The sequence below is a fragment of the Scardinius erythrophthalmus genome, assembly GCF_964197995.2.
Source record: "Scardinius erythrophthalmus genome assembly, chromosome: 17".
NCBI lineage: Eukaryota > Metazoa > Chordata > Actinopteri > Cypriniformes > Leuciscidae > Scardinius > Scardinius erythrophthalmus.
This window is the reverse complement of record NC_138237.1, coordinates 16,639,404-16,659,613: the sequence shown is the minus strand read 5'-3', so window position 1 is coordinate 16,659,613 and position 20,210 is coordinate 16,639,404. Positions and strand designations below refer to the sequence as shown.

The 20,210-nt window shown below is 36.8% G+C and overlaps 2 protein-coding genes across 8 annotated transcripts in view; one reads left to right on the top strand and one right to left on the bottom strand.

The window, feature by feature from the left end:
- The window catches only part of tnksa (tankyrase, TRF1-interacting ankyrin-related ADP-ribose polymerase a), a 108,855-nt gene extending 97,032 nt beyond the window's left edge, over window positions 1-11,823 (bottom strand). For 2 of the 4 annotated variants that reach the window (XM_081391749.1, XM_081391750.1), the window contains exons 1-2: window positions 11,345-11,823; window positions 9,819-10,043 (exon numbers count right to left, since the gene is read on the bottom strand). In XM_081391749.1, the coding sequence (XP_081247875.1) occupies window positions 9,819-9,857 (39 nt within the window). In that variant the 5' untranslated portion in view covers window positions 9,858-10,043; window positions 11,345-11,823. The remainder of the gene's footprint in view (window positions 1-9,818; window positions 10,044-11,344) is intronic. The other 2 variants (XM_081391747.1, XM_081391748.1) reach the window with 1 other exon arrangement.
- Window positions 11,824-16,037: 4,214 nt separating this feature from the next.
- Window positions 16,038-20,023, top strand: ppp1r3b (protein phosphatase 1, regulatory subunit 3B). Of its 4 annotated transcripts, XM_081390301.1 has the most exons (3): window positions 16,098-16,226; window positions 16,321-16,528; window positions 17,914-20,023. In XM_081390301.1, the coding sequence occupies exons 2-3, from the start codon at window positions 16,515-16,517 to the stop codon at window positions 18,824-18,826; spliced, it is 927 nt and encodes a 308-aa protein (XP_081246427.1). In that variant the 5' UTR covers window positions 16,098-16,226; window positions 16,321-16,514; the 3' UTR covers window positions 18,827-20,023. The 4 variants fall into 4 exon arrangements, with proteins under 4 accessions (XP_081246430.1, XP_081246427.1, XP_081246428.1 ...); XM_081390304.1 differs by lacking the exons at window positions 16,098-16,226; window positions 16,321-16,528 and adding an exon at window positions 16,038-16,085; XM_081390302.1 differs by lacking the exon at window positions 16,321-16,528 and having other exon boundaries at window positions 16,140-16,226.
- The last annotated feature ends 187 nt before the right edge of the window (window positions 20,024-20,210 follow it).

The window sequence follows — 20,210 nt, the reverse complement described above, 5'->3', positions numbered from 1 at the left end:
CTCGCTTGCGTAAGGCTCCACTCCTGACAGCAAGATTTACTAACGTTTACAGATGGAGAATTTACCTGTAAGACGAACCAAGAGGCAAACACCACATCTCAAACACATTAAACAGCGCAAGTATCTGTCTGCACATGTAGGCTATCTGTAAGAGCATCTGACAAGGCAAGCAGATTTAAACTAGGCAGGTTTACTATATCTATTTTACTATATAGGCTTTATCTATGTAGTTATTTTGAAGCCCTTAATATAAAGCATATCATGTTTAGGACAAAATGGGATTATACACTTTGCACGCAGCAGCTCACAACTGTGTCCTTCACAATTTTTCAGATGCGCTCAACTACTGTCCATCAATATAAAAGGTAGTGCCTCTTCCTACATTGTTAATAAAAAAATATATTGATATATTGTACAAACTCAATGTACTCCCCAGTCCTAATACATTGAAAAATAAATAAATTAGTTGACCTCACTATCAATGCCTTGGTTGTTGTACAATTTGTCAGCCAATCTTCTCTGAAAGAAAAAAAAAAATATTCTAAATAACTGCAAGCTAATTACAGCACAGCCACTAAAAAACAATCAGCAACAAAAAAAAAAAACACTACCAGTAATCAATTTGATGGCCAACAGAATAGACCATTTCTCAGAGCAGATTCAACACTGAAGCACTTCTGCTAAAAATTGTTATGTATCATTTTATTTCATTCATTCATTTTTTAAAACTAGAAAAAAAACCACTAAATCACACTAAATGTCTTATCGGTTGTTTGATGATTAGTAGTTAGGTACCATTATTCACATTCTCCACCAGAGAGAAGACAACATTTATTTCTACTATAATCTTACAAAAGATTAATATTTCAAATAAATGCTGTTATTTTGAACTTCCTATTCATCAAATAATACTGAAAAAATGTATCACAATGTCCCGCAAAAAATATTAAGCAGCACAACAGTTTTAAAAATTGATAATAATATGAAATGTTTCTTGAGCATCAGATCAGCATATTCAAATGATTTCTGAAGGATCATGTGACACTAAAGACTGGAGTAATGATGCTGAAAATTCAGTTATTTTAATTGTACTAATATTTCACAATATTACTGTTTTTACTGTATTTTTGGTCAAAATAAATCTGACCAACCTCAAAATTTGAACAATAGTGTTGTTGATGACGGTCCATCATGTTGGGACCGACTAAAGCATATGTTTTACAAGAAAGCTGTTCTCAAAACACTACAGTGTCCAATATTTAAAGCCTGTGAAGGAAAAAAGTGAAGGAATTCTGGCAAAGAAGCTTGAACTAAAAAAAGAAGAGCAATCTTGTGTTGCGCGAGTCTGATTGTATTGCTATGCCGGTGACTCATAGGTCATTCATTTCTCATCAGAAAAACATCGTTTTGACAAGCATTAAACCAGTGTGTGAAATACACCACTGCATAAAGGGAGGACTCTGGTTTTGATGCAGAAAAATAAGGGATGAGGAAAAAGATTTAGCTAAGTGTGAAAATACAGCCACCATCAGCCCTCTCAGTCAAATTAATATGCACTAAAGGCCCCACAGAGACCACATTTGCATACACTGGTGTCATGAAAGCACTTGAGCGGTGGGCTGCCGTGGGGCGGGTGGGCACAAAGGGTTGGAAGTGTCTGCGTGACGCGATGGGATGATTAAAATTCGCTGGCGTGCTTATGACAGCTAGCCTATCCATCAGGCGACAGGCATCGAGGGGACATTTCGGTAACCTCCGCTCTGCAGGCGGCCCCCCTCCCTATGAGACACATCTACGTTGTTAGCATGCTTATACTTTCTGGAGGGTCAATAACACAATGCTTTTTTGTCCAGATAGACTTGTTTGTTCAAAATTAGACTGCAATGTTTTAATTTTAGTATTAAAATTAATTTGGATATTTTTCGGGTGACGGCATATATGTCAGCATGATACAAATGTTCAGGTACAAAAATTATAATAAAAAAAGAGCTTTGCTGCAAAGGAAATATGATTAAGTAGCTTAGCAAAATTGTTATCAAACTCAATTGTTGTGTGGTGCAACTAACATTCAGAAATATAAAAGAAAGAAATGGAGAGAGATAGAGGATCCCTGCAAGCCCCTGCATGACTTGGTGTCAAGATAAATAAGACTTTAATAAGATTAATAAGACTTTGTCTCTTAAAATATAAGATCATTTGACTTCATGACTTAAAATATAAGATCATTTGACTTCATGACTTAAAATATAAGATCATTTGACTTCATGACTTAATGTCATTTGGTGCGACTCCCAAAAACATATTTATGAATTAATAATTAATAGGGCTGGTCAAAATGCCCGCCTTTGCGAGTATCCAAGTAAACATAGTCAGTTGTGGCTTAAGTAAACATTAGAGGAAGAACGCATGTGTATCATTATATTGGATCCGTGCATTAGTCTTAAAGTGACAGCAGCCTAATATTCCTGCTGCAGTCTGTGTTCTTAATGTTAATCAAACAACAAAGACAAAGAAATCACTCCCTGCTCTTCACTGAATAACGTTTTTGTAACTTTAGGATGAACCTTTAGGCTATTTTTATTTGGACAGTAAAGATGTCTACTGTGAGAGCTCCCTAAAAAAACCTTAAAAGCACTGATTATTTCATTTGCGTCTTTGTTCTATTGTATTTATTTATTGGTGTTAATGCTTGTGGTTTAATTATTTGTTATTTTTTATTAATGACTGTTTACTTGTTTTTATTAGGCTAATCTTTGAAATTTATATTAGCAAGTAGTTTTAGCTGTGGCATCGAAATTGGAATCGAATATTGTTAAATTTCACTGGAATCAAAAAATTTGGGTGTCATAACCTTATTTATAACAATACAAGGATACATGGGTCAAAAACAATAACTACTTAATTCATTCATTACTTCTTTTGTGGTGGGGCCAGTGAAAATTTAATCATTGAATTTACTGAATCGAACTGAAAATCAAGAATCAAATCGAATCGAGATCGAATCAGGGCATCTGTATTGATACCCAGCCCTAATAATTAATGATATATGTAAAAAAATAACAAAAAATTCTTTCAACATGAAAAATAAAAAAATTATCAAGATGTGTACACTTGAACATGTATGACATTTTTTTTTACTTATTATATGATCGCTACAACCATCACATGACATATCAAAAATCAGCAGACTGAAACATTATCAAAAGTGTTAAAGTTTTTTAAAAAGTACATTTTAAAAATGTGGTATGTCTGCTTTAAATTCCACACTGTTTTTTTTTTCTTTATCACGGACAATCTTACATGTCACTGACCCTGAAATAAACCAGCCAAAAAAGATGCATGCTGCTCAGAATACAAAGGAAAGGGCCACAGAAACAACAGCATTAAAACAGGCGCAGAGACCTACAGTTGGTCACAAGGACCTTCTGAATAAACAGCGGCTGCCGCGTGCGCAGTAATTGGTGGATGGAGTGTGATCATCAGAGTAGAGTAATTATGGCCGAACACTGAGAGGGCTGATTAACTAAGAGCTTCAGAGAGAACATGGGTGCTTGGGTTAATGCATAAGCATGTACAAATCCCCACTGTTCTAACAGGATTCAGAGAGGTTTGGATACACACACATATCAGACACAGCCATCTCTGCAAGCTGCGTTCATTAAATTTCTCGACATACTTAGACAACGTTGAAAATGCCCATTAGTGCCAAGTGAAATCATTAGCAATTTGATAACCCCAGATGGGAATGAAAGAAACGACTTGAGGGGCTCGCGAACACGCACACGGGCATGCACACATATTATCTGAGATTGAAGGTGTGCTCGTTCGCTCATGATTAATCGATTTATTGATCTTTAATTTCATCCCTAGGAGTGGAGACAGCTACGGCTCAAGGCTATGAGAGTGTGGAGTTTAAACTTGTTCACTAAGTAGAAAAGTCAGGAGTGAGGTGGAGAAGTAGAGAAAAAAAATGAAACATGCTGTCGCCATTACCGCCATCCATCTTTGAGGCAAGGAATGACGACACGACCTCTAATTTCAAACTGCCTCCCTGCAGCTTTGGGCTGATGGGCACAACATTTAATGAGTGGAGACCAGCAGCAATCCTAATTAGCAGAGGGGATGCTAATTATTTATTCATTATGAGCAAAGGGCAGAGGTGACGACACTTGTTGGGTTCAGAAAGGATGAAGATCTGATAGGAAAAAAAGCTTGTATTCATGAAAAATCTAAAGGGACCAAACTAGCCTAGTGCTGTTTATTATTTTTGTTAATCTATTATTTGTGAGGCAAGCTAGAAAAAAAAAAAAAATGCATCAACTCTAACCCTTGTGTCATGTTGCAGATCAATTTGACCCATTTTGATTTTTGAGTTGTCGGAAACACTGATTAACCTGTTTTTTTTTTTTTTTTCTTGACATTGAGACATTTTCTCATTTAGGGTCATGGACATGCATGCAAAGTTTCAACATGCTGATGTGTTTTGACATACACTCATAATTTCTGTTACGTTTGTGACGTTCGTGCATGGGTCAATTTGACCTGCATATTTTAACGTTCTAAGGCAACTGTACCAATTAACCCAAAATAATATTTTGGTTATATTTTGTTATTTTGGTTTTTAACTTTTAACAGTTATTTCAATACTGGAAAATATTTTGTCAGCCACAAATGGTAAAAATGAGCTATCATTTATTTTTTCAGGCTATCTGAAATACTATCTAACCTGTTATTTTTCTTGAAATTTTGTGACTTTTGTGAAAAATAAACATTTCTCTGTTGTATCTCAGAGCTAAGTAAAAAAAAAAAAAGTCAAATGTAAAAAGATTTACAAAACATGTTCAACTCTAAATTTTCAAGAAAATCAAAGCTAAATATCTGAACAAGTTATGTACAGGTTGATATCTCTTAAACTTTCAGTAAGATTTGTTTTGGGTGCAGTAATAAGCTTTTTGCACTAGATGACATCTAGACTCCACCGATGAGCATATAAAGACTCTCTGATTTCTAAATATATGAAGTAGGCATACTATTCAGAAGTAGTTTGGGCAGTAATGTTAATATTTGATTTGAATTCAACCTCTAAAACCCACATAAAAAACGGAAAAGAACAAGGGCTTGCGTTATAGTTTGGCACAGCATCACAAATAAAGAATCTATCCCTATTTCTCTATTGGTCTTTCATTTATTTTGAAAAACAGTAACCAAATATGAAAACTAGAGTCTGAAAGCTTTCAAATTATATATAGCTTGTCAAGATTACTTTAGGCTTTAGACTAAGATATTATAGGTATAAATGTGTAATCACAAATGTCCCACGGGTGTGGGGGAGGGGCAGTCTTAAAAAAAGTGGTTAAAAACATTTTTATAAAATCATAAATGTATTCTTTGTAATGTGTGAAAAGTATTGATATTAAAAGTCAATTATGTATACCTGATTGTATGTTTTTTTTGTGATTTTTGGAGAATTGTATTGAATCCAATGAGGGCTTTCAATTTGACCTGGATCATAATCGAACAGTGCACAAGGGTTAAAGGTACTGTGATTTTACTTGGACTAGCAAATGCACATATAATCAAGCTTTATTTTTTTAATTCATAATTTGCATTTCTCAAATATATATACAGTGTGTGCATGTCATCGAATATGACAGTAAAGACATTGTTACAAAAGTTTTCAAATAAAAGCTGTTCTTTTAAACTTTCTATTCATCAAATAATCCTGAAAAAATGAAACAGTTTCCACAAGACTATTAAGCAGCAGGACAATTTTCAACTTTGATGAGAAGAAATGTTTCTTGAGCACCAAATCAGCATATTAGAATGATTTCTGAAGGGTCATGAAACACTGAAGACTGGAGTAATGATGCTGAAAATTAATCTTTGTCATCACAGTGTAGTTCCAAGTGTACATATTTTAAAATTACATTTTAAATTAAAATAGAAACCAGTTTGTAATAATATTACACAATACTACAAATTTTTTACTGCAATTTTGATTAATTAAATATAGCCTTACCCACCCCAAAATGTTGAACTGTAGAGTGTAAATGTATGTGTGCAAATGTAATTAATCACATAAATGAATGTGTTATTTTTGACAGCCTTAATAAATATATATAGCCTATGTGTGTGAGATTTCTTTAGCGAAAGTGACATGACGTGAAGGCCAAGTATGGCAACCCATACTCAGAATTTGTCCTCTGCATTAACCCATCACAGTTGACTACATGACTAAGTTTGCGTGTGCATTTGCAGCCTTTTGTTTTGTGCAAATACAAGTTGTAATATTGTGTTTATTTTGTGTATGCCTATCTATTTCTGATTTATCTCATATAGGACGCATTTGTTTAAGAATTAACACTGTAGTGAAGCGTACGGTGATCATCTTCAGCTTCAGCACGCGCAGATCTAACTGACTAATAATGACTATGATTGGGACGGTCATATTACATAACATTATAAAGAGAACAATAATGTAATAAAACATTGTGAATTATTTGGGTTTAGTTGCCATGTTTCATCGCGTTTCTCCAGGAAGAGCGCGTCCACAACATGAGTCATTCTGAATGGCACGTAACTTAGTTCAAGTTCACTTTTGCATTTGCGTCATTTTCTGCAGATATAATTTGTAATATGTTTGTTTTATATATATATCTGATTAATCTCATATAGGATGCGTTTCTTTGAGTTAAATAACGCGCTATCAAAGTGCTCCAGTTTACTGGTGTTCATTCAGCGCGCAGCTCAAACAGCAATGCACGACTAATAATAACTATGATTGGGACTGACATATTACATAACATGAGAACACTATTTTATTAAATCGTTGTGAATTCATTGGGTTTAGTAGCCGTTTTCAGTGCTTTGTTCTATGAAGAGCGTACACGTTCTTAAGGCTAACGATTAATTGATCGTTTATTTAAACGATGATCGATCATGGGAATTTGTGAAAATTGACATCCCTAGTTTAGCCTATATAAAAACATTAAAAAAAAACTAACCTGAGTGAACTAGTCTTTTATGTAGTATAGAATCTAATCAAAGCCAAAACTAGCCATTTAATGCGGTCTGGAATTGAACACATTTTCTAGCTAGGCATGTTCAAACATCCTAGTAATGTTTATTTTGGTAGAGTTACTCTAAAACCAACCAAGTTAATCTAAAACCAACCAAGCCTGAGGATTAAGAACAATTAGGGCGTCAACCAGAGACGACGGCAACAATCGAGACATTGAACAGAGGTTGCCTATGCTAGTACACTACACAATAAAATAGACAATAACAAAAACAAACCAGCTGCTTTACCTTCAACAGCATATCACTACAATTTGAACTTTTTTATGGCTTATCTTGCAGAATGTTGTGATCAATATTGAATCTGAAATATCTCAAGGACAGAAGTTTTATTTCCAGCTGAGTCCTGATCCTAACCTGATCTACAAAAATGACTCAGCCAGTCTAAAACTCTCCAAAATATTTTTTTCCAAATGAACAAGATAAAAGGCAGAGAACATCTACTTCAATCTTTTCAGATTGAGAGATGTGAAATTACATACGTGTCCTCAGGCCTCTGAATTCTCCCCGAGATTGCGCAGATAATTCTTATCACAAAGTTTTTCAATTGGAATTTGTCCCATTTAATTGGATTATGCTAAAAATGTAGCAAGTGGGCACTCTGGATAAAATTGCCACGGGCAGTAGACTACTTTTGGAACAAAATTGGAGAAAACATAACTACAATACAAATTAAAATACCCTTTTCATTTTTGAAACAAAATTAGACACAAATCCACAGCCTAATCACTTAAAACAAAGACTGGGAAGCACATTGAGCAGATTATTCCATGATCTGCCCATTGTGATGCAGAGGAAAGAGAAAATGAAAAACGTTGAACGACATTCCATCGCCACAATATTGGCCCTCTTCACCCCTCAGATGCTATGTTAAATTTCTCATGAATACCAAGTAGTAAAGATCTGATTAATGAGTGAACACTGTGTAATAGCGTCAGTCACCGCGGCTAATCAAGAAGAATGCCACATGATTAACCCTTATTGAGAACTGTTCCTCAGGCAAAACACAGGAAAAATTAAAGTCATACATCTTCAGAATTCACTAAGGCGAGATTATTCCATTCGTCTCCTCAATCTACAGAGCTAACATGTCCTCCAACTGAAACCAAACCAGCACACTCTACTTGCAAAACACGTTTGAGGTTGCACAAACCAACTTTTTGGACAATATACACTTTTAAAAATAAAGGTTACAAAAGGGGGTTTTCACAGCACTGGCATAGAAGAACCATTTTTGGTTCTCCAAAGAACCTTTCATACCCCTTTTCCACCAAAAAAGAACTGGTTCGGAACTGGTGCTGGTTCAAAGTTGGTTCAACTTGCGAACCTTCTCAGAACCTGTTTGTTTTTCCACTGACTAGAGAGCCCAGCGAACGACGTCGTTACGTCACTGTGTACGTTGCCAAACGTCTTAGCTTTCCCAGAAACGCTTGCGCCAACTTCAAGCATAACAATTACAATGGCGGACTACATCGTCTTTCTGCAAATGTTTCTCCTGGCTTTGCGATCCTATATTGGGGTCAGAAGAAGACGTTTAGAACACATTTGTGCTGCTTGTCTGGATTACTATAGACGGAGGTTACGTTCGAGAAGAAGTTCGACAATAACCCAGCCCCCGACATAAGCATGACGTGGTAAAAGAACGGTTCTAGTCCAGCAAAGAGTTGGTGCTGCTTTGGAACCAATCTCCTGGCCGAGAACCGGTTCTTTGGCTGTCGAAACACAAAGAACTGGTTCGCGAGTAGTAGTGCTGGGCGGTTTGACCAAAAATCAACATCACGGTTTTTTTCTAAATTATACCGGTTTCACGGTTTTTACCGTTTTTTTTTTTTTTTTTTCAAGCATGATGGGTGTTAACCACATTTTCTACTGAGTGAGAGAGGAAATACTGCAGTAGATTTACTTATAATGCCCTATTTTATTGTCATGAGTGAATATTATAGAAAAAATCCACACTAATATTAATAATACAGGTTTGCAAGGCTGTTTACAAAGAGGTGCCAGCAGGACGCGCTTTAGGAGCGGCAGAAACAGTGGTTTCCCCGGTAACGGCTGTACACAAAGCAGCAACGCTCATAAACACTGCTTTATCAGGAAAGATAAAGAAAGATTCAATCGTAATAACAAAGAAACTTTTCTAAAGACCGTCAGTTCACTTCAGATACGTTAATACAGTATAAAAACACGCGCGCCGCGAGAAAAAAGACACTCTCACCCCCACACGTCTCGTGCCCATTCTAGTCAATGCTTGTGTTTCAGATCGAAGCTTCCCAGAAGCGGCTCTCCGCGCCGCTTCGCTAAATATAGGCGCCTAGTCTATTTTGACGCACCGCGTGGAGGACGGAATAAAACCTTGTCGCAGCTGTAATGCGCCGCAGACGTGTGTTGTAAATGAGGGGTGAGACTGTGTCGCGCTGCGCCGCGTTCCAATTAAAGCGACATACACCGGTATTGCGGTATATTAAAAATTCATATCGTAACAAAAATAAACACCGGTATTCGGTATGAACCGGTAAACCGCCCAGCACTAGCGAGTAGGCACCGGCTCCTTGGTGGAAAAGGGGTATCTGTGACCATTTTAAAAATCGAGCACTATAGAGCACCTTTTGTAAAATGGAAAGGTTCCATGGATGTTAAAGGTTCTTTGTGGAACCATAGATGCCATATACTTTTATACGCAACCTTTCTTTTTAACAGTGTACCATCACCTTAGTCAAAGAGACACAAGAAGAGGTACTTACCAATGCATACGTCAATTTTGCCCTTAATGGCAGCTTCATGGAGCGGAGTGTAATTCCAGTTGTCTCTGGAGTTGGAATCAGCTCCCTGACAAAGCAGCAAGCTGACCACCTCAGCGTGACCGAAGGAACAGGCGTTGTGCAGCGGGATCAAACCTCCGTCGTCTCGCGCATGTACATTGGCCCCCGTCTGCAGGAGATGCTCCACAACATCTTTCCTTCCAAAACCTGAGAGACAAAAATATCAGTTAATCAAGCTCTTTTATCTCTACAAGGTAACATGCATATATCAGTCATGCCGACCAAGAAAAGCCTGTTTCAACAGAAAACAACAACAACTTTATTTTGGTTTGGCATGTTAAAACTGAGAATACTACAGGATAGAAATAAACCGGTTTCTTGCAATAGACCATAATGACATGTATGTAACCAGAATTAATATGTGTGTACAAGGATTATTCTATCATTTTAAGTAAACACATGGAATATAAGCACCTTAAAGCAGCAGATTCCATTAATAATATGCCTGTGCTCACAAGATATTAATTTGAGCACATATAGAGGAAACACATTTTGGAGATAACACTATTTAAGTCCTGGTGTAACTGAATCACCACATGAAATGGCTTAACAAAAGCTGTTTTCTTGTCTGTGTGGACATATTTCCTACTGCAACAGGAAGTTGAGGCGGGACATATCAAATGGCTCTTCTGTTTGTATTTAAATAGCCTCTAAACAAGCACACAAGAAATTAAATCCACAAAACCCCTATTGTGATTTCATGGGGTCTTTAAAAAAGTTATCCAGCCATTTGTGATTAGCCTACTGGATAAGGATTTTTAAAAATCATTCTGCAGAGTTTTTAACTGAGCATAAAATTAAAAATGAATATGTATATAGAAATTTTCATAAATGTTAAAATTGTATTAATTTGATAAAGTTTTGAAATTCACTTAGGCAAAATTTCCAGGTTTATATTTCCAACACTGAATATTGGAATAATAACGTGCCAATTGCATATAATATATATTTTCTCATAAAAAAAAAACTACAATAATAATAACGTTTCTACATGTATGTTAAAAGAGATTTGGCAGCTCTGGATTTTTTCAAGTAACATGCGAGGGTCTGGTTTCACTTTTTCGTACTATTGTAGGAATCAAAGTGAACATTTCTTTTGGACATTGGAGTTCATATTGTAACTTTATTACTATGTTTATAACTTTTAAAGATTATTTGTCGGTGTATTACGTTTTCTTTAGTCTGTATGTTGAACTTTATTCACTTTCGGGTAGCTCATCACACGAAAACAAACACGAGCAGACAAATATAGCCTAGCTCCCAGAATGGTTAACTTTCTACTAACGTTAGATGTTACATAATTGCCCTGTTGGCCAACTTGGCCAAACTCTCCCTTATTCACCTTGTCCCCGTTTCCTTTGCCGTTTATTTAGCTACCTAAACCTTCTACCTGTCTGCTTTCCAGGTCGGGATTGATCGCAAACATTGCTGTGTTTGTATTTAGCTACCTGCAGCGAAGTGAAGTGGGGTGGACTTGCGCCCAGCCATGTCCTTAGCGTTTACATTGACCGAATCCACCAGTTTCTTCACCCGGGACACGTCCCCATTCCTGCAGGCCTCAAACAGCTCCCTGAAAGCCCCACTCGTCCCGCAGCCGCTGCCTCCAGGACTGGCACTACCGGAGTCGGGAGTGGAGCCCGCACTACTGCCCCCGCCGGTGGTAGACGAGCTAGTGCTGCTCGAGCTGGAGCTGCTGCTGCTGCTGGTGCTGAGGAGCGGAGCGGGAATATCAGCAGTGATCTCCGGTTCCCTGATGCTCTCCGGCTCCCCACCAACTGCAAGGCAGCCGGTGTCGGTGGGTGATTCCAGAGGCGTGAGGGGACAGGAGTCGGGTCTTGGTGGGGAGGATAAGTTTTGTTGTTGTTGTTGCTGCTGGGTAGTGCGGCGAGACGTCGCCATTTTCGCACACAGATCCCCCTCTGGCAGCGAAAACAGTCGGGGAGAACTTCCGGGAAGTACCAGAATAAAACTTCCGCTTTCAAATTATAAAAAAGGATAAATTAATATTTTGAGCTCTGTGACTTATTACCAAGGTAACCACATAAAAATGAAACAAAGATTCAGACAAAAATATATTGTGCAGAATAAAATTAAAAGAAATGATAAAGCTCTGCAAAGTGGAATGAAAATAGACTGTTAGGACAGGCTATGTAAGGAAATACCTAAATGATAAAGACAAACATCCCAAATAAGGGATGGTTCCCCCCTAAATGAAAATTGTCTCACCTTCATGTCATTCCAAACCTGTAAGACTTTCGTTCATCTTCGGAACACATATGAAGATCGTTTGATGAAATCTGAGAGCTTTCTGTCCCTCAATTGACAGCTACGCAACTACCACTTTGACAGTTCAAAAAGTTCATAAATAGACCATAAAACTAATCCATGTGAATAGAGTGGTTTAGTCCAAATTGAGATGTGATCGCTTTATATGATGAACAGATTTAATTTAGGCTTTTATTCACATATAAACATTGATCAGCGAACATAAACAGAAGCTCAAAAAAAGAGCTCAAAAGAAGCTCAAACGGGCTGCATAACACGAGAATGAACCTCATTTGTCCTTGCGGAAGCTCAAACGTTCTGCGTAACACACGAGAATGAATCTCATTGGTTCTTGAGGAAGCTCAAACGTGCTGTGTAACGTGAGAATGAACCTCATTGGTCCTTGAGGAAGCTCAAACGTGCTGCGTAACACACGAGAATGAATCTCATTGGTGCTTGCGGAAGCTCAAACGTGCTGTGTAACATGAGAATGAACCTCATTGGTTCTCGCACGTCAAGCGAACATATTTGAGCTTCCATTTACCATAACTGTGTGAGGTAATGAATGTTTATTTGTGAAATTCAATCTGTTCATTGTATAAAACGATCGTGTCTCTTCAGAAAATTTGGACTAAACTGCTCAATTCATATGAATTAATTTATATGGATTTAGTTATCTCTTTATGAACTTTTTGAAGTGTCAAAGTGGTAGTTGTGAACCTGTCACTGGAGGGACAGAAATCGCTCTGATTTCTTTGAAAAGATATTCATTTGTGTTCTGAAGATGAACGAAAGTCTTATGGCTTTGAAACGGCATGAGGGAGTAATTAATGACAGAATTACTTTTTTTTTCAGTGAACTATCCCTGTAAGCTGGTTTCCCACCCAGTTAAAATGTGCCTAAACCCCTCTAAAACCAGTTGTCTAATGAGACAGAGCAGCTAAAACCAGCAAATAATCTTTTTTTTTATTTTACCAGGGATTAGTGCATTATAAATTGATTTTCGATTTATGTTTAAAATAAGATCTGTGTCTAACATTGTCTTAACAAAGTGGATGTTGAAGGACTACAATAGTTGTATGATTCGTCAAGCACATAACCTGCACATAACCATAACAGATCAACATACTTCTGTTTACAATATCAAGTCCAAAAACATGGCTCAAAGTCTGTCTTGGATGTATTAGCATCTGATTATAAAAATCCTTGTTATTCATTTCTTTGACCCTTATTGGGCAACTCAACCATCACTGATCCAATATTGACCAAACAAAACAGCAGATTCCCCTTCTGTAACTTTGTTTTAACTGTTTGTATAGGCTAGTGAAAGTGGTTACCTCACTGTTGCACCCTGGGATGATGAGAGTTCTTTTTCTCAGCTGTTTGGAAATATTTGGTCGCCCAAGCTGAAACACTAGCCCGGGATGAACATTTGAAGTTCCTGTGCTTAGGCCTATCTAAGGTTCTGCTTTTTTGATGCCTGTTACATAATGACAATGTTTGCGTGAGATGCATGGCCCTCTTATCACACACACAGTCCAACGTTACTGTTTACAAAGCTATTTGATTTTCTCCTCATGTTCAAGAGAGTCTAAAATATTGTCAAAATATCTATATGCACAGTCTGGTCCAAAAGACCAAATTGAAAATATAAGGTTGTAAATCTAATTTAAACCTAGAAATAAACAGAAAGTTTAGGATTTTGAAAAATAATAAAGAAACATACAATTCACACTGTATGTAGAACATACTTTTTAAACAGTTGTGGAGTAATTAGGTTACGTATTAAAAGTTCGATATTTCAGACACCAGATTCTAAATTTTGTTTTTAGCTTTTTAAGTTAAAATTTTTCTTAATTTGTTATGCTGATAACATGAAAAATGCATTAAATTGTTTTAAAACTATTATTTTAAATATAAAACGCTGTTACAGCTGCTCCATTTCTGTCCACCTGATGGGTTTTGTCATCCTGTTCTGTCAGTCACAGGGGTTCATAAATGACCTCCTGTGGCCACTTTACAAATTCAGAGGTGCCGTTTTTCATAGGACATGTGGACTGGACACTTAAATGACAGCTGATATAATATGACAAGCTGTCATTTAAGTGTCCAGTACACATGTTTAAAAATACTTTTCCAACTAAGCACAACTTCCAGCTGTTGGAATTCAAATCATTGTCAGGATGTTAAAGACAATTTCTGTGTTTTTGTCTGTAAGAAATATTGGGGTGCATAATCACAAATCAATACCATGCAGAAATATATTTTCTTTCAGACATTTTGTTTTGTTATACTGAATGATCAAACATATTCCACAAAAAGCAGCATGACTCTCATTTGAACTCTTTTTGTCACCTTTAGATCTATATTGATTCAGAATGAACAAGCCTGAACAGCTGTTCTCCTGTTAACCTTCTCTACAGTCTGTTTTAGCTCACTATTTCACAACCCATGTGGCTAAAACCACTTCACCTTTTCTGCTGATTGTGCAGAAAATGTTACAAATGTTGGATTTCTTTGATATGGATTTATCTATGGACTTTCCGCACTATCTGTACATCAGTTGTGGCAACAAGATAAGATATACTACAGTGTCCCAATGTCTCCGTACTGAAACTACGGATAATTCTGACAGGATGCACAGTTATTTGAGAGACAAATAATATAGTCTTAATTGAGTCCACTAATTAGCCTGAAATGTAGAAAGATAAAAATATACAAAACCATTTTACTAAGTTCCTTGATAAATAACTTCTCAGTTTCCATTCTGTGACAAAAAAAGTTAATAAAGTTCTTCTACTTGACCCCAAAACAAACGGCGCATCTGAAATGGCATATTGTCAGAGTAAGTCCAACATTTGAATTTGAACTTACTTCACAACCGTTAAAAAGTGCTTTTTGTATAGTATGAATATGAGTTGTATGAATGAAATTCGGACATACTACATCCGCCATATTGTTACTGTCACGTGACCTACCAGCGTCAGTTGCATCGCTTCACTGCCATTCATAAATCCTTTCCCGTGGCCTCATGGGATAGTAAAGTGCCCATCGAATGCACAGTTCAGAATCTCGCCGGAAGTAGTAGGTCATCTTTTCACCTGTTTTTCGAATGCCATGTATTCGAACATATAGTTTGTTGCCGTACTGTTTTCGCGTACTATAAGTATTTGATTTCGGGCACAGTGATTGTAATTATATGATTTCGATGTGCATTAAGATAACAAATAGCAAAGAGACTGATAACTGAGCTTTTGAGAGACATTGTAGAGGCCTATACTCTGTTGACTGGACAAAATGATCCACATGGCTCATGGGAGAATAGAAAGGATGTTTGAACAAAAACTCTGCTTAACAGACGTGATGCACACAACTGACCAACATGCATTCCTTGTGTATTTTTCTTTCCAGGCTTTGCATGTTCCTTTAATTTCATCTACAAGTGATTGGCATGTTGGACACTCATTTTAGATTGATTTATGCAAGTGAAGGCCAGAAACAACTAGACAAAACTTTGGGTGTGGAAAAGAAATCAGTTACATGAGCAACCCTGAGACAACAGCTTCCCTTTGCTTTACGATTCTCACCAGCCTCAATGGCAACATATTTTAAACACAGCTTTTAAATAATCTCCAGAATACAATGAACAGGAAAAAAAGGATCTACACTGGTCATAGAAGGCTAGTATGATGAAGTTTGTGGGTTTATGTTCATAGTAGGAAAAGTGGTGCATATATATATATTTTTTTTTTTTTTTTTTTTTTATAGGGTTAGTAACCTTCAGACATGGCCTACTGACCGCCAGTCCTTCCAGTCACGTGACATGACATTGATCAGCATGGGGTGCGTGCATGCCCCTGTAGCCTGTTGTGATTGGTCCAAACAGATAGTTCACGTGAACACGGCCTGATCTTCGGCAGAAATGTAAGTAATTTTGGTGCCGGTTAAGTTCAGAAACTCACTCATGCCGCACACACATCAGCACGAGCATATTACTCTCGTGAACAAGACGCAGACACTGGGCTTGAGGAAGAAGTTCGACCTAATTCAAATGTCGTAACACAGGTATGCATTAACTTATGGTCACAGTTTGATTCCTATTGATACTTTTAAAGCATACGCGAGGAATTACAAATGCATGCATTGATTCGTGTTGCAGCATGTAGCCTAGGGCTTTTTTTTTATCCAAGGGAGCTATGAAACTTATCAAAAACGGTCGTGCTCACTACAAACCAGGAAGAGCATGCACGCAAAACAACAGAGGACGCAAAGGCTTAACACTTTAAAAAATAAATAAACGGTGTAGCAGCAGTAAGATGATATTTTGGACCCGGACGAAAGTTGCAACTGCAAATGAGCTCCAACAGGTGTGAATCGCACTGTTTATTTCAAAATACTTGTCATTGCCTGTTATTTCAATGCACTATTTGTTTTAAAGTTTATCTCGCGCTTAGACAGCAAGGAACAATGTTTCGTTGTTCCTGACCGTATATGGATACAAGCTAGTAGCCTAGGTGAGACCTGGGCGTTTTGTAACATTTTTTAATTCAATTTGTCGCAAACTTTGAAATTGTATTCCCAGATTTGCCTGCTACAAATTAAAGTGGTTATTTTTTTTAACTGTTACTTATTATTACTTGGTGTAAATTACTGTAAACTTTGAGTGCCACTGTTGCAACCTACCCTCTGGATTGTAGCTAATACTCAATCAAAATGGTAAAGTATTGTGTGTGTTTTTTTTTATGGAATGTTGTAGTATTTGTTATAAATTAATTTTCCGTCGTCACTCTTATTATTTGGTTTTATTTTTTGTTTCTCTCCATGTGCCCTTGTAATCTTCTCTGATGACGTTTTTACTTCCACGAGGGCGGGAAGAAATCATCTGTAACAAATGATCCAATCAATTTACGATGGACGAAATCAAGTCCAGCCCACACATATTTTGGTCATATTACATGGGCCTATTAGACACATTTAGTAGTAAATGTAGACATTGCAGACTTTCTTCAGATTTTAATTTATTAAGGTAGGCCTTAAAGGGTTAGTTCACCCAAAAATGCAAATTCTGTCAGCAAGTACTCACGGTTATGTTTTTCCAACCCCGTAAGACTTTCGTTCATCTTCGGAACACAAATTAAGATTTTTTAGATGAAAATCTTGTGAATGTTATATATCAATTGTATTTTGTCCTGTTAATACTCTTTTAAACATCTACTGACACCACAGGAGGGTGCTGCTCATGTTTAATAGTTCATTTCTAATCTGAATCACTCCCCTGTCTGAAAATACTTTTTCTAAGCAATGAGCCTTAGATAATATTATCTCCTCAGAAAAGTAGGCATTTTGTTGTAAACATCAAGATTTCTGTCTTTTAATCATTTTGAATTAAATGTATTATACATTATGAACACTAGAGTGTGCTCAATATCCTCTTCCATGCCCATAAGTCCATGCCCCCTCTCAGGCCTCTAGATAAGATAAACTTGTTTGACCTATTTACTGCAATCTTTTGCATAATGCTTAATTATTTCACTCTGAGTCTATATTAAGCTGTGCGCGCTGTGCTTAATGTTTTAATTATATCATACTGAGTTTATATCAAGGACTTCATGCTGTGCTACATTAAAGTAAAAGTGTGAAATGAGTCATGTATTTAAAAAATGTCATCAGCTTTCAACCAACCTTCACAGACCTGGATAGACCTTTCTCACTCTCTTAATGTGGTTATTAATACACTTTTCTGTGTTTTCAGTGCTCGTGGCTGCCCTCCCAACAAATCCACCATGCCAATCGAGCTGGCCATGCCGATTTATCTGACAAATGAAGAGTACTTGAACCCAAGGGCATCAAAATACAGCAGGCCCTTGCAGCCATGTCTACACCCGTGTCAAAGTAACAAACTAAGTTTTAGATCTTCTAGGGAGCAATCAGAGTTGAATGGCATCAGCTCACCCTTGGCAAAACCCAGCAGGGCCAAAAAACAAGTATCTTTTGCTGATCACAAGGGCCTCGCCCTGACGGTGGTGAAGATCTTTTCTGAATTTGATGACCCCATTGACATCCCAACCAATATCGAGCAGTTCTTTAGCCCTTCTCTGACTTTATCAGAAAGGAAGGACAAGTTAACTCTCGACTTTGACCAGCCATCTGCAGATTACTTGAAGTTTCGTCAACGTATAGAGAATGATCATGTTTGCCTCGAACACTGCATGCTTAAGGAAAAATCTATAGCGGGAACGGTTAAAGTTAAAAACCTTTCCTTCGAGAAGTCTGTTCAGCTTCGCATTACCTTTGACACTTGGAAGAGCCACACAGACATAAAATGCCAGTACATAAAGGACACTTACACCGGCTCAAACCGTGACACCTTTTCGTTCGAAGCTAGTTTGCCTGATCAGATGCCGCCACATGAACATGTTGAGTTTGCCATTTGCTATGAGGTCAATGGCGTCACGTTCTGGGATAACAACCAAGGACAGAATTACAGAATCATTCATTCAGCACTGAAGAAGAGTTCAAATGACTCAAGCGATGGCCATCAGCAATATGGCATGAATGATTGGGATGGTCATTTTGACCGTTTTGGCAGCCCCAGATGCTCTCGGGGAATTTTTCCCAATTGGCCAAGCTATGCTGGATATGAAGACATTGGTCCGTATTACTAAGAATCTACTTTTGCGGCAGTTTATCCTGTACACATATCCATTAGACATTGTGATAAATGCCTCTTTAAAGTGCTACTTTAAAAACACAGCAACTTGTTGTTCTTTGGCCTCTTGTTCAAGTACTTGTCAGATTGTAAAGCTCTGAGGACACATGAAATATTTATGATCAAAAATAGATTATATGGTCCAAAAATGCAAGTCAATTTTTAAAACGTATATTGTTCATGGTGCAGTGCGAATGTAATAACAAGGATAAGTTTCTGTTTATTTTCCAATTCTTTGTCAGTTGCATTGATGCTAGTTTCTGTGCAGGGTTGTGTGAATGTTCTTTTGGTTTTGTATGGATTTGCATGGACCTTTATAAAATAATACAATGTGAATTAATTGAAGTATAAGTGAATCTGCAGGCCAGGATATTTGCTAAACTGTAAATCATGACCATAAAGTTTTGTTCACAAGTAATTATTTCTTTGAGGAAAAATTGTTAGCATTCTTTTTTTCTTTTCTTGAGCCAAGAGCAAAGACAGAATGACTCAAAAAGAAAGTGTTTTTCCCAGAAATGTGAAATCAGAGATGGACTAGATGCATGTATGCAAATTTGTCGTTTTTTGTTCTTTCCTGAACAGCTAATTTTTTTTTTTAATGAAAGACTCTAAATGTGTTTGTATTTCTGTATTTTAATTGACTGACTTATTCTCACTGTAATTGACTGCACAACATGATTATGATGTTAGTGATGGAAGTTCATGTATATTGTCTTTTTTTTTCTTCTCTAATGTATGCACTTTATTATGTTGCAGTGTTTAATTTCTTGTCACCTATTTTAAATTGCATTGTTTTAATGTGAATATAAAGTTTGTCAGAACCACTTTAAAGATGCTGTAAAGTTCTGTTGATGGTATCAGGTATGTTCATGGTATTAGGTATGTTCATTATGTGCATTTTAATGCAATGTTTTAAATGTTCATAGTCACTGAAAACTTCAAATAAAATATTGTCATGTGAAAGCAAACAACTTATTTGACTTGTCTTACCTGTAGAAGTAGGATGACATCAGTCGTGATAAGATGTTTATCATGAACTGTCAATACCTGTTGGTAAATGTATGCATTTTACATGTTTGAATGTTCTCATGTTGATAATCCTCATGTTGATTAATGTGCGTTGTCCCTTTTAAATAAATAAATCAAATCAGAATGCCTGAAGTAATGCACTGTTTTGATTATTTTAAATATGACGTATAATATACTAGCATTATCAAGCAAATTTAGTTAAGTCTGTGTATTAACTTCTGATAGGATAATGTTACACAAATTACTTGTTTTTATTTCGGAAGTCATCTGAGGGTGGTTTATTTATTATTTTATTGAAAAACTATTAGGCG